The sequence below is a fragment of the Diabrotica virgifera genome, chromosome 6 (genome assembly GCF_917563875.1).
Source record: "Diabrotica virgifera virgifera chromosome 6, PGI_DIABVI_V3a".
NCBI lineage: Eukaryota > Metazoa > Arthropoda > Insecta > Coleoptera > Chrysomelidae > Diabrotica > Diabrotica virgifera.
The window spans coordinates 225,918,794-225,933,216 of NC_065448.1; the positions used below are offsets into that span (position 1 = coordinate 225,918,794).

Consider the following 14,423-nt stretch of genomic DNA (forward strand, 5'->3'; position numbering starts at 1 on the left):
ACATAAATCATGTACATAAATTTAAACACCTAAAATAATTCGCTCTAAAAAATGAAAATATCTCAAAAACTCATAAAATTAGACAGAGAAAGTTATATAAAAATTAAAGTACGAATGGTACTTTTCGATAGTGATATAAAATACAGGGTGTTCCAATTAAAATTACTGAGAAAATAATGCACTTGCGTTTTGACGCACCCTGTATTCAATATAAAGAAAATTAGCAATAAAATAAAATTTTGACAATAAATAAAAAATATGGCATCAATAATCCATTGCTTTTGTGCTCATTTTTATTCATACAGTGAGTTGAACTTGTTATGATTTTCATATAAAATTGGTTATAACTTTGTAAATACCCTGTATAACATAATAAACATTTATATTTTGTGATGAAGAAGTTAACAAAATCTTGAATTTAAAATAAAATACAGGGTGTTCCATTTAAAAAAACATAAGTTTGGTCTGCCACTACGTTATCGAACACCCTGTAACATTCTATTACATCTAATTAATAATTTTGAAATGTGAAGCCAAAGTTGGCTACAATTGTTGTTATGCTATCTATAAGAGAGAACGGTAGAGCTTTACCCTACTAATCAATCACCCTGTATATTAAATTTTGTATATCATTACCTTTTTTGTCCTATTCGGTCAATTCTACCAATCGCTTGTAGTTCATCCTCAGGATTCATAAGAGGTTCCGCGAACATAATGTGATTAGCTTCGGATAAATTTATATCTTTCAATTCCAACTCTACTGGTAGAAGAAGGACTGTGACATTCTTGGCAGGATTCTAAAATATGATTTACTTTTCAGTATAAAAATTACGACTATTAGATGAGATTCAATTGTGATTCAATAAAATTGTATTTTGACTAGGAAAGTTTTGGGGTAGTTCTGACTTCTTTCATTATATATACGGATTTTGGGCTGCTGAATCCAAATATGAGGTTTGCGGACAAAATTTCTTGCCGGAACATTGAAAAAATCGCGAAAAAAGCGAAATTTCAGCTTTTTTCCGCTTTTTTGCTCAAATCTCGAAAACTATTAACTTTTGGTAAATGGTCTGCTAACAGATATTAAAGCACTTAAAATTATCTACAAATATCACTATTTACTTTTTTTTTCAGACGAACCGTTCGGTCTAAAGTACAAGTTGAAAATTGCTAATTTTTAACGGTCTCGGCAAAACCCACTTTTTACATTCCAAAACTTTATTTTTTATTAGAATGCTGTCATTTGATAAATTTCTCCTAGTTTTCTGAACAAATAATAAATGTTAGTTCATAGGTATGGTATGTCTCTTGTGACAGCTTCCATGAGTCCATTCCGTCCTAAGAGGCCGGGAATGTCTCTGCTTTGCCCTTAGAGCCACAGAAGATCAGGCACAGTTTCAGTTGGTGTGAACATTTCCTTCAGATTTGTTATCTTGATTTCTGATGAACCTTGAGGTTTTGTCCTTTCAAAATGAATTAGTTGAACAGCTCCCTGACTTCCATAAACCCCAGGCGCGGGTTTCTTTTTTATCAGAGGAATGGATTGCTTAGGAGCTACTGCATGTTTTGGTGTAATACAAGAAATGCCACATATGACGTGAAAAGTGTGGTATTCGTCGATTGTATGTACGTTAAAATCAGCGTTATCGTACACCTGCTGTGTAAAGCACGGCAGGTCAATTTTATGCGGATCGCCTGCGAATGCTGACACTTCCAGCCGTACAGCTTCTGTATAGGATGAACAAAACCCCAAAGAGGAAACTACATCAACCTATTTTCTTCAGCCGTACTTTTTGTAGAGAAAACGGCCAACCCTGCAAGGAATGGTGAGACCAACTATCTGGGCCTTACTGCCGCTACAAGACTTTGAGCAAGCGCGTTGCCTATCTGAAAGTGTCAGCAATCGCAGGCGATCCGCAGAAAATTGATAAGCCGTGCTTTACACAACAGGTGTACGAAAATGCTGATTTTAACCCTTTCTATGCCAGGCCTCAATCCCAAAGGTTTTTTCATGCTTAGAGTCCAATTGCCTTATATACGTCGCATATAAATAAACAAATATATGACCAAAACATGTTTTTAATGAGTTTTTTAACCAACTTAAACGTTTTCTTTTCAAAAGTACTCATCAGAGAGCAAAACCAACTTGAAAAAATGTAACTAACTTAAAAAAAAATAATGTAATGTAAATTGACATTAAAAGTTTTCTTTTGTGTGGTACTCCTCAAAACATGACACTACGCAAAGGCCGACTCCGCATCTTGCACACATGTATCTCGATTCGCTTCTTTTTTTCTGGTCTTTTTTGTGGCTACAAACGCTTCACCTTCTAGCAGCTACCTATAAGCGTTGCCACCAGTGCTACAATATAGCATATATCTAAAATATGTGCACCAATACACAGGGTGAGGCAAATAAAGGGCCTATTAGAAATATCTCGAGAACTAAAGGCAACAGAATCATGAAAATTGGAATAAAGGGGTTTTGAAGGATGATCTATTAAATGAAAATATTTTCATCTCTTTGCAACTTCCGGCTATACCGGAAGTTGCTTATAACTTCGTTTTTTTTAAATGGGATACCCTGTATATTTTTGCATTTTTGGATTCTCTTTGATGTCTTCTTTCTTAAAATATCAGGTTTTGTAATATTATACAGAGTATTTTAAAAGATAATTACGTTTTTTTATTAATTTCGTAGCAAAATGAACACCCTGTAGAATTGTAGTAGTTTGACATCTAAAACTCTACTTACGTTCAAATGATTTTTAATATACTCTACTATTGTTAAGAATCATTAGTATAGCTAAATTTTTAATTTTAGTATACAGGGTTGGTCGAAACTCGGAATGAGTATTTTCTGAGTTTTCTTAAATGGAACACCCTGTATTTTAGTATTGTAATGAAATGATATTTTATAGTACTTTTTTATTTCTTAAGCATTCCCTATACCTAACTGCTTTAATTTGTGCTTAATTGTTAATCGCACCAACAATCTTAACTACGTAGGTATTTTGATAGCTAAACCATTATTGGTAATTTTAAGGACCAGTCTGGATTAATATGTATTTATTTCTGAAAAATTATTTGGGATTGAGTATTTTCACGGCCAACCTAATAAAATTTTACGTATTTTTTGCTGCAATTAATGTTTAGCTTGAATCACCAATAACTCACAAATTAAAGCAGTTAGGTATAGGGAATGCTTAAGAAATAAAAAAGTACTATAAAATATCATTTCACTACAATACAAAAATACAGGGTGTTCTATTTAAGAAAACTCAGAAAATACTCATTCCGAGTTTCGACCAACCCTGTATACTAAAATTAAAAATTTAGCTTTACTACAGTCGGAAAAATGAAAGAATACCCATGAACGAACATATAAAACACGCTGTATTTCCCTGTCACCGTGTCACAAAGAAAATTGTCCAGTGCAAGTTCATGTAACAATAATTATTACATGTACTTGCGCTGGCCAATTTTTTGTCTGACACGGTGAGAGGAAAATACAGCCTGTTTTATATGTTCGTTCATGGGTATTCTTTCATTTTTCCTACTGTAATGATTCTTAACAATAGTAGAGTATATTAAAAATCATTTGAACCTTAGTAGAGTTTTAGATGTCAAACTACTACAATTCTACAGGGTGTGAATATTGCTACGAAATTAATAAAAAAACGTAATTATCTTTTAAAATACCCTGTAAAATATTACAAAACCTTATATTTTAAGAAAGAAGACATCGAGGAGAATCCAAAAATGTAAAAATATACAGGGTGTCCCATTTAAAAAAACGAAGTTATAAGCAACTTCCGGTATAACCGGAAGTTGCAAAGAGATGAAAATATTTTCATTTAATAGATCATCCTTCAAAACCCCTTTATTCCAATTTTCATGATTCTGTTGCCTTTAGTTCTCGAGATATTTCTAATAGGCCAGTTATCTGCCTCACCCTATATACGGCAATGGGTCCGCATGACCTGTCTTAGGTGCCAACATTTTGAGGCTTTGGGGAGAATAATCTAACATTTTCGGACATATTTTTACAGCAATGGGACACCAGTGAGTCTAAAATTTTATAAGCAACGCATATTTTCGGCTTTGGTAAATTGAGACCATAACACCTTGAACGTATATATACCGCGGCTGGGAATACAGACCCCCTTTTTGACATATATATGCTGCGTTGAGACAGAAAGGGTTAATGTACATACAATCGACGGATACCACACTTTTTACGTCATGGGTGGTATTTCTTGTATTGCACAAAAACATGCAATAGCTCCTAACCAATCCATCCCTCGGCTAAAAACTAAACCCGCACCTGAGGTTTATGGAAGTCAGAGAGCTGTTCAATAGAGACCGACCGATTAATCGGCTTCGGCATCGGCTTCGGCCACCTTCGGCCAATATTTAAACCTTCGGCCAAAATTCGGCTTCGGCCAAAACGAAGCCGAAGGTTTTGCCGAAGGTGGAACAATAAAATGCTCCGAGTATACTGTACTATATAAATAATCTCTAAACAATATACTTTGAAAAATATTTACACCCTATTTTATACCCTAATAAACCAATACGTTTTACAAACTTTCAGGTAGTAGGTAGGATATAAATTTTAACAATAGGCCAAGATGTTTCAAAGATCTTCATTTGAATATTTCTCACGTAGTAAAATTCTGAGAAACTATAATCATTTTATTGTATTTATTAAAACTCAAGATTACTGGTGTTTTGACTACTTAAATATTAAAGGCAAAACATCGACCATCGACTATCCCTACTATAAATGCAAATATTTAGTCACCTTCGGCTTAGGCTTCGGCTTCGGCCGAAGGTATCCTTCAGGCCGAACTTCGGCATCGGCTTCGGCTTCGGCCAAAAAAGTCACATTCGGTCGGTCTCTACACTGTTCAACTAATACATTTTGAAAGGACAAAACCTCAAGGTTTATCAGAAATCAAGATCCGAAGGGATGTTCACACCAACTGAAACTGTGACTTCATCTGTGCCTGATTTTCTGTGGTTCTAAGGGAAAAGCAGAGACATTCCCGGTATTTTAGGATGGAATGGAGTCATGGAAGCTGTGAGAGGAGATATACCATATTCATATTATGAACTAACATTTATTATTTGTACAGAAAACTAGGAGAAATTTATCAAATGACAGCATTCTAATAAAAACTAAAGTTTTGGAATGTAAAAAGTGGGTTTTGCCAAAATCGTTAAAAATCGGCAATTTTCAACTTGCACTTTAGATCGAACGGTTCGTCTGAAAAAAAAAAAGTAAATAGTGATATTTGTAGATAATTTTAAGTCCTTTAATTTCTGTTAACAGACCATTTACTAAAAGTTAATAGTTTTCGAGAATTTTTCGCTTTTTTCGCGATTTTTTCAATGTTCCGGCAAGAAATTTCGTCCGCAAACCTCATATTCTGATTCAGCAGCCCAAAATCTATATATAATGAAAGAAATCAGAACTACCCCAAAACTTTCCCACTAGGGAGCTTGTAGAGTACAAATTCACTGAATCATTGCTGGATAATATGTCTCTACTAGACCTGGATCCCGCGTACCAAAAAAGTTGATTAATAGCAAGCTGAAAATGTGTTAATAGCTTAACTGTGTCTAGTAGGACAAACTTTGATGTTCGGGAACACTGGAACAGGGGAGGTTTTAATTGTGGAACAGGTTAAAAATTTAGAACGTCAGACTACGAAAACAAATAGAAAAAAAGAATGGAATAACCACATAACCAGAATGGGGGAGACACGTGTGGTCAAAATAGCACGAGATAAATCACCAATAGGCAGAAGAAGTATCGGCCGACCGCGCAAAAGATGGAGTGACAACCTTCCATAAAGGTATCAATCCGCCAATGAACAAGCAGAATTGCTTATAAAGAGGAAGAAGAAGAAGAAGAAGAAGAAGAAGAAGACTACGAAAACGTTTCATGTATTTTGACAGACAGAACTTCCAATTGATTTGTTACCATTTCATTAAACTCTCATGCAAAAATCAGACTGGTGTTTATCACTAACTGGGTATTTTAATGAGTGGAACACGAAGAACATGTCAAATGCCAGGAATCATGTTGCTTAGTAACAGCAGTCTGATTTTTGCATGAGAGTTTAATGAAAGGGCAACAAATCAATTGGATGTTCTGTCCGACAAAATACATGGGACGTTTTCGTAATCGGACGTTCCAAATTTTTAAACTGTTCCACAATTAAAACTTCCCCTGTTCCAGTGTTCCCGTACATCAAATTTTGTCCTACCAGAGAGAAATTGAGAAATTCACACCAAGAGTGTACGGCTAAGTTAGGGCAATTCATTTCTAATGTATGCACAGGGTTGTCGGTCTTCACCAGTTGTTGATTGCTCTCTCAAGAGCGTCGCACAGGATATGTGGCAACACTGAATGCGCATTCCTATCTTAACCGTTAATTTAGGATTCCGTAGAGGCGTAGGTACCCGTGAAGCTCTATTTGCATTCAAAGTACTAATCCAGAGATGCTTAGACGTGAACCAGGATATGTACGTCTGTTTCATAGATTACAACAAGGCTTTCGATAAAGTCCGCCACAAACAGCTAATGGACGTCCTCAAAGCAAAACAATTACAATACAATGACCTTCGAATTATAACAAATCTATATTATAAACAGCAAGCACACATACGCATTAACGAACCCACATCAGAAGAGTTCGAAATTAAAAGAGGAGTGCGACAGGGGTGTGTATTGTCACCACTACTATTCAATGCATACTCTGAAGAAATTATGAAAAGAGCTCTTGAGGGAATAAAGGTAAATGGAACGCCAATTAACAACATTAGATATGCGGACGATACTATCATAATAGCAGACAACCTTCAAGACCTCCAAAAGCTAATGAACAAGATAGTTGAGTATGAAGAAGAATATGGATTATCAATAAACACCAAGAAAACTAAATTTATGTGGATATCAAAAATCCAAAATAATGATGAAAGCCTGACAATTAAAGGTAAAACTTTAGAACAAGTAGAAAACTACAACTATCTTGGCACAATAATTAAACACACAAACCATTACTCCAAAGAAATCAAAGTTCAAATAGAGAAAGCAAGAACAAACTTCAATAAAATGAGAAAGGTACTTTGTGCAAGAGAACTGAAATTAGACTTGAGAGTTAGGCTGGCAAGGTGTTATATTTTCTCGACTCTGCTTTACGGGATAGAAGTATGGACACTTAACGCGTCGACTACGAAAAAGTTAAAAGCATTTGAACTGTGGGTGTATCGAAGAATCCTGAAGATATGGACCGAGCATATAACAAACAAGGAAGTCATGAGAAGAGTCAACAAAAGACTGGAAATATTGGAAACCATCAAGACACGAAAGCTGCAGTACCTGGGGCATGTTATGCGTAATGAGAGATACAACATACTTCAGTTGATTATACAGGGGAAAATCCAGGGCAAGAGAAATGTAGGAAGGAGACGAATCTCGTGGTTGCGTAATAATCCGGTCAACTTAGACATCAAAATAGTTGGCGAATAACAAAAATTGTCGGAGAGCTAGAGTTTACTATAACAAATAAAGTATTAAAAGTCCCCATCGATCCCATGTGTGCAACAAAAATTATTCGGGGTCAAAGGTCAAAATTTGAGATTTTTTGGATTTTTCTCGAAAACGGTAAGTTTTACAAAAAAAAAAAAATATCAAACCAAAGTTGTAGATCTTAACATTCTCTACAAAAACAGTTCTTACAATTTTTTTCCTAAGAGTTGCCATTCCTGAGATATCGCGATTTTAAAAGTTACTTTATACATTATATGCACATATAAGCCACGTATATGCATAGTGTGGCACACTTTTATATAATACTATTCTGAAAATATTTCTTCAAAAGATAATCAGTCCCAAACTGAATTTTCTCTATCCACGTGGCCTTGAAAAACATTTGGCTATACCATTGTTTAAAAAAGTACAGATTGTCTATTGTAAACAATGGCCACAGTATTGTCCGTAGGTCTTGTTCATATTATCTGTTTCTTTTAGTGCTAAAGTTTCAGTTCAAGTGAATATAAGAGTGCTTATTACAAGCGTCCACCATTTAGCAGACATTACGGGCTTACAGTGACAGTGGTATTTGACGGCTATAGTAACTCGACAAAGAATATTAAAGCTGCAGAACAACGTCGTAGAACTACAAAAACATCATCGGGTTCCGAGATTATCTTTAATGAAAATATAACAGTTCCAGCGAATCAACAACAATTTTTCGCTAACATTAATAATAAATCTCGTTTCATTTCCATGTTAACTGAGAAATTAACAGCTGCGAATATTGAAGTGAAATAAGCTAAAAATGACGCAGATGTCCTGATAATTCAGAGCAATTGAAGAATTTAAGGCAACAAACACAACAGTTGTAGTTGGTGAAGATGTTGATTTGTTAGTACTGCTTACTGCAAGGACTCCAGTAGATAAAGTTGTTTTAAAGTTGTAAATTTTCTGAAAACTGGAAGGGCTCAACAGCGAACAGAGATATATTCTTCGAAAATTTATATTCTTATCCCAAATGCCAAAAGTACATTTTATTTTTACATGCGATAACCGGCTGCAACACTACGTCAGCAATGTACAGAAGGGGCAAAACATCAGTACTTAAATTATTCGAAAAAAAAAAAAGATTTGACTGACTGCTGTAAAGTTGTTACAGATCTTGATTCCACACCGCAAACGATAATTACGGAAGGAATTCGCTTTCTTCTTGCGGTTTATAGAGCTCCAAAAAATTAGTTGTCTTGATAAATACCGATACTTAACTTTTGTAAAAAATACGCGAAACAAGAAACAAGTACAACTATCATGTCTTCCTCCAACATCAGCATCTGCTTTTCAACATTTGTATCGAGTATATTATCAAGTTCAAACACCGGCTAGGCAATGAACTGAATCCAGAAGACTGGGGTTGGAAATTAATAGATAATACTCTGGAACCGATTAAAACCTTACTCCCACCTGCTCCAGAAAAACTGCTTAACACTATTGTTTGCAATTGCATAAAAGGTTGTAGTGCCAAATGTGGATGTAAAAAAGTCGGGTTGATGTGTTCTCTAGCGTTTACCAACTGCCAAGGTCAGTCTTGCTCAAATGGCCAGTTTATTACAACAGAGGAAGACTCCTGTGATTTTAATGAAGAGACCAATGACTCAGTCACATTTGAACAATTTTTTAACATCCAGCAAGAGGAAGAGGAAGAAGATGAAATCGAAGAAGACTTGACTGTTGAAGTAGACTTTCAAGAATATGAATCTGATTAAAATATCTAAAGAAATCAAAACAATAGTTAACCTAATAATCTATAGCAATATCAATATCAATAATAAGGTAATATCTAGAACTTGACCGGTATTGTTTCCTTAAATTATCCTAAAATTGTCAAAACAGTTAGTGGAGTAGGCATACAGGGGAAACCAAGGTAAAAAAACGCGCCGAGTACACTACCTCACAGGTGGTGTGGAAACGTGTGCATAATATCATGTATAACGTGACTCTTAGAATCGCGATATCTCAGGAATGGCAACTCTTAGGAAAAAAATAGTAAGGACTATTTTTGTATATAATTTTAAGATGTACAACTTTGGTATAAGGTTCTTTTTTGATAAAACTTACCGTTTTCGAAAAAAATCCAAAAAATCTCAAATTTTGACCTTTGACCCCGAATAACTTTTGTTGCACACATGGGATCGATGGGGACTTTTAATACTTTATTTGTTCTGGTATACCCTAGCTCTTCACCAAAATTTGGCTCTCCTGCAATTTTTGTTATTTCAAATGTCTATATAGACCGGGTTATAACTTGAGGGAATGGTACGGATGCACATCAACCGAACTATTCAGAGCATCAGCATCTAAGATCAGAATAGCCATGATGATTACCAACCTCCGTCGCGGAAATGGCACGTGAAGAAGAAGAAGATCTTAACCGTACTGCACTCCCAGTGTGAATTTCTCAATAGACACCGTTTCAATTTCGACTTTCGAGATTATTAAGTGTTGTCTACTAAGCAAAAACGTTATCCAATACATACGCAGTTACATATTTATAATTGACAGAGTGAGACGGCGATACAATTGTTCAACGTAGTTATAGTAATTTAGTAGAAAATGTAAACTCACACTTGACTATTTCTGTACTTCTAATGTAATTCTTAGAAAAACATTCAACATCAGTAGAGATAATGATTGTATAAACTACTATTCGAGTATAATCGTGCTGGTCAACTATAATCTGACTGATTCAATTTCTGTTACTTTGACAGTGAAACTGGGTTAGGTTCGGTAGAGTTTATAAATTTTAATAATCAGTCGTATTAGGTCTGGATCCCGCGTATGAAAAAAAAGTTGATTAATAGCAAGCTGAAAATTTGTTAATAGCTTAAGGGTGTCTAGTCGGATAAACTTTGATATATGGGAACACTGTAACAGGGGTAGTTTTAATTGTGGAACAGGTTAAAAATTTGGAACGGTCAGACCACGAAAACGGCACATTTATTTTGTCCGACAGAACAGACTTAAACTCTCCGAACAGAGATTAAACTCTCATAAAATCAGACTGCTATTTATCACCAGTCATACTTCCTGTCATTTGACATATTCTACATGTTCCACTCATTAAAACACCCATTTGGTGATAAATAGCAATCTGATTTTTGCATGAGAGTTTAAGTCTGTTCTGTCGGACAAAATACATGTGCCGTTTTCGTGGTCTGACCGTTCCAAATTTTTAACCTGTTCCACAATTAAAACTTCCCCTGTTCCAGTGTTCCCATATATCAAAGTTTGTCCGACTAGACACCCTTAAGCTATTAACAAATTTTCAGCTTGCTATTAATCAACTTTTTTTTCATACGCAGGATCCAGACCTAATACGACTGATTATTAAAATTTATAAACTCTACCGAACCTAACCCAGTTTCACTGTCAAAGTAACAGAAATTGAATCAGTCAGATTATAGTTGACCAGCACGATTATACTCGAATAGTAGTTTATACAATCATTATCTCTACTGATGTTGAATGTTTTTCTAAGAATTACATTAGAAGTACAGAAATAGTCAAGTGTGAGTTTACATTTTCTACTAAATTACTATAACTACGTTGAACAATTGTATCGCCGTCTCACTCTGTCAATTATAAATATGTAACTGCGTATGTATTGGATAACGTTTTTGCTTAGTAGACAACACTTAATAATCTCGAAAGTCGAAATTCATTTCACTTAATAATCTATTTCTCTCGGTTGTTATTAATAGAAAACGGCAGCAAATCCAAAATATGTGCTTGATATGATCGTTCATGGGTATTCAGAGCCGTTGGTATAGGGTTGTATAATATCCCCCATTCTATATTATATATAGTGAACACATTATGCGTCAAGTTTTTGAATCAAATTATGAATAGGCTAGGAACGATGAGTACGGAATATGGTTTGAAAATAAATACATATACAGAAAACCAAAGTAATGATCATCGATAGAATCAGAATCAACCACACGGAGATAAGAAACTTGGCAGGTTGCGAAGTGGTCAGACAATTTAATTACTTAGGCTCCGTTATTACTAACAGTGGAGGATGCGAAGACGAGATCCGTAGACCCATCATAATGGCCAGATCGGCAACAGCCAAACTCACAAAAATATGGAAGAATACTAACATTACAAAAACCACAAAATTACGCTTGTTCGAGCGTTAATATTTCCTGTCGCCACCTACACTTCAGAGACTTGGACCATCAAAAAAGCAGATTCAAAACGTATAATGGCATTTGAAATGTGGGTCTACCGGAGAATGTTGCGCATACCATGGACCGCACATCGCACAAATAATCCAATATTAGCCAATCTCAACATAAGAACTAGACTCACCACACAACTATCAACCAAAATATACTGAGATATTTTGGACATTTAACTAAAAGAAGAGAAGGCATGGAACGAATGTCAGTTGAAGGCAACGTAGAGGAAAGAAGATCCAGAGAAAGATCTCCATTACGATGGTCGGACCAAATAAAGGATATGACTGGTTACTCATTCTCCGAAGCAAAGGAGAGAGAGAGAATTGGACAGAAATAGTCAAACAACTTACATGACGCCACTACATCTTTACGAAGGAGAAAATATTGAGGAGGACGATTAAAAATTAGAGGGTGTCAGAAAAAAATAGAAGGGGTCAGGAAAAATTAAAGGGAGTAAGAAAAAGTTGGAGGGAGATTCGATAAAATAGGAGGAAGTCTAATTGTATCCTTCGTCGCATACAGAGCTCCGACAGGCAAAATCACTAGTTCAGTAATAAGCAGAAATAAAATTTCATTAACCGACATAATATGGTAGTAATTCGCCATAATAATAGTCACTTCTGTCGTCACTCTCCAAGTGCCACGCACCGTTATTGTCTTTCGTTTTTGAAATTTGTATCTTAGCCCAGTAAATGAACGGGAAATTCGGTGATACCGTGTAATTTTCAGGGGCAAATCCGAATTGCATGAAAATTTGGATTTAGGTTCTACTTACCCTCCACTTCAAAGTTGAAATTGTGCCGTTGGTTGCTTTTACTTGGGGGGTGACAGTCACCCCTTCTCGGGGGTGAAAAACATATGTTCAATATAAGAACGTGAATGGATAAATTGACTCATTTTAAGCAACTTTTGTTCTATAGAGTTTTTTACTTAAGTCAATACTTTTCGAGTTATTTGCCATTGAAAATGTTGATTTTTCGACAAAAAAAAAATATGTTTTCAAACGGTTTTTCGCAAATAACTCAAAAAGTAAATATTTTATCGAAAAAAATATCCTTAGCAAAAGTGTAGCTTATAAAAAACCCAAAAAAAAATGGTGTATCAGTAAAGTCTATCAATTAATTAAAAACAAAGTTGTAGCTCATGAAAAATACGTTCTTATTCGTCTAATTCCAAATCGAATATTTCAAGGTGAAATCACCGAAAAATTAAGCACTATTCGGGAAAAACCCATTTAAACTTTATTAAAATTTTTATAGAAAGCTTTGTTTTAATTTTTAACAAAAGTTTTAGCATTAAAAATAAGAGAGTTACGCTCAAAATAAAGTTGGCTCTCTTTTTTTTTGTAAAAGTTCATGAAAATCTCGCCGTGTTTAGCTCTCCAAATGAAATTAATCGCTACCGATTTACAAACAATTTACTTACCTATCTATTTTTTATATGATCTGTCAGTCTCACCGGTTTAAAGTGTTTATTTTTGAAAGGGTTATAATTGAGAAAGTTTGAATGGGTCACTAATCACGAGTGTATGCAAATTTTGAACAGCCATATCTTAACCAATTTTTGTCTTACGGAAAAACAAAATGAAACTAGCATATTTATAATAGCAAAACCTACATTTTTTTACTCTTTAAGATTTTTCTTATCACTAATACTTTTTAAGTTATTTTGAAAAAATGAAATTGTTCAAAAATTTAAAAAAAAAATTTTTTTTACTATAAACCATACCAATGTTTTCAAAAATAAGCACTTCAAACCAATCAAACTTACAGATCATATAAACAATACACATACATACAGTTAAAATAGATGGTAAAGCCAAACGATTAATTTCATTTAGGGTGCTAAATAGAGGGAGGTTTTCACGATTTTTTTTACCAAAAAAAGGGTTAACTGTATTTTCAGTGCAACTCGTTTATTTTTAATGCTGTAAACTTTTGTAAAAAACAAATAAGAAACTTTTCCCGAAAAACGCTTCCTCCTTCAATGATTTCGCGTTGAATTATTCGATTTGGAATTAAACGAATAAGAACGTATTTTTCATGAGCTACAACTTTGCGTCTTCTCAATCTGTAGACTTTACTGATACACCATTTTTTTTTTCGTTTTTTTATAGGCTACACTTTTGCTGAAAACATTTTTTTCGATAAAAGATTTTTTTTTGAGTTATTTGGGAAAAACGGTCTGAAAACGTAGTTTTTTTGTCGTAAAATCAAGATTTTAAATCGCGAATAACTCGAAAAGTATTGACTAACGTAAAAAACTTTATAGAACAAAAGGTGCTTAAAATAAGTCAATTTATTTTAAGCACGCGTTTTTCGACCCCCGAGAAGGGGTAAATGTCACCCCCCAAGTAAAAGCAACCAACGCAACGGCAACGGCACAAATTCAACTTTGAATTGGAGGGCAAGTAGAACCTAAATCCAAATTTTCATGCAATTCGGAGTTGCCCCTGGAAATTACACTCCAAAACGGTCATCTATACAGGGTGTAACGAAAATACAGGTCATAAATTAAATCACATATTCTGAGACCAAAAATAGTTCGAATAAACCTAACTTACCTTAGTACAAATATGCACATAAAAAAAGTTACAGCCCTTTGAAGTTACAAAATGAAAATCGATTTTTTCAA

At 34.6% G+C, this 14,423-nt stretch overlaps 2 protein-coding genes and 1 long non-coding RNA gene across 6 annotated transcripts in view; 2 read left to right on the plus strand and 1 right to left on the minus strand.

The window, feature by feature from the left end:
* The window catches only part of LOC114342438 (uncharacterized), a 211,228-nt gene that overhangs the window by 36,890 nt on the left and 159,915 nt on the right, over positions 1 to 14,423 (plus strand). The gene's annotated exons all lie outside the window — the stretch shown is intronic.
* The window catches only part of LOC126886761 (uncharacterized), a 51,258-nt gene that overhangs the window by 6,030 nt on the left and 30,805 nt on the right, over positions 1 to 14,423 (plus strand). The window lies entirely within an intron of this gene.
* LOC114342439 (E3 ubiquitin-protein ligase SHPRH-like) overlaps positions 1 to 14,423 on the minus strand; it is a 160,832-nt gene that overhangs the window by 1,640 nt on the left and 144,769 nt on the right. For all 3 annotated transcript variants that reach the window (XM_050653774.1, XM_050653773.1, XM_050653772.1), the window contains exon 13: positions 637 to 797. In XM_050653774.1, coding sequence (XP_050509731.1) covers positions 637 to 797 — 161 coding nt within the window. The remainder of the gene's footprint in view (positions 1 to 636; positions 798 to 14,423) is intronic.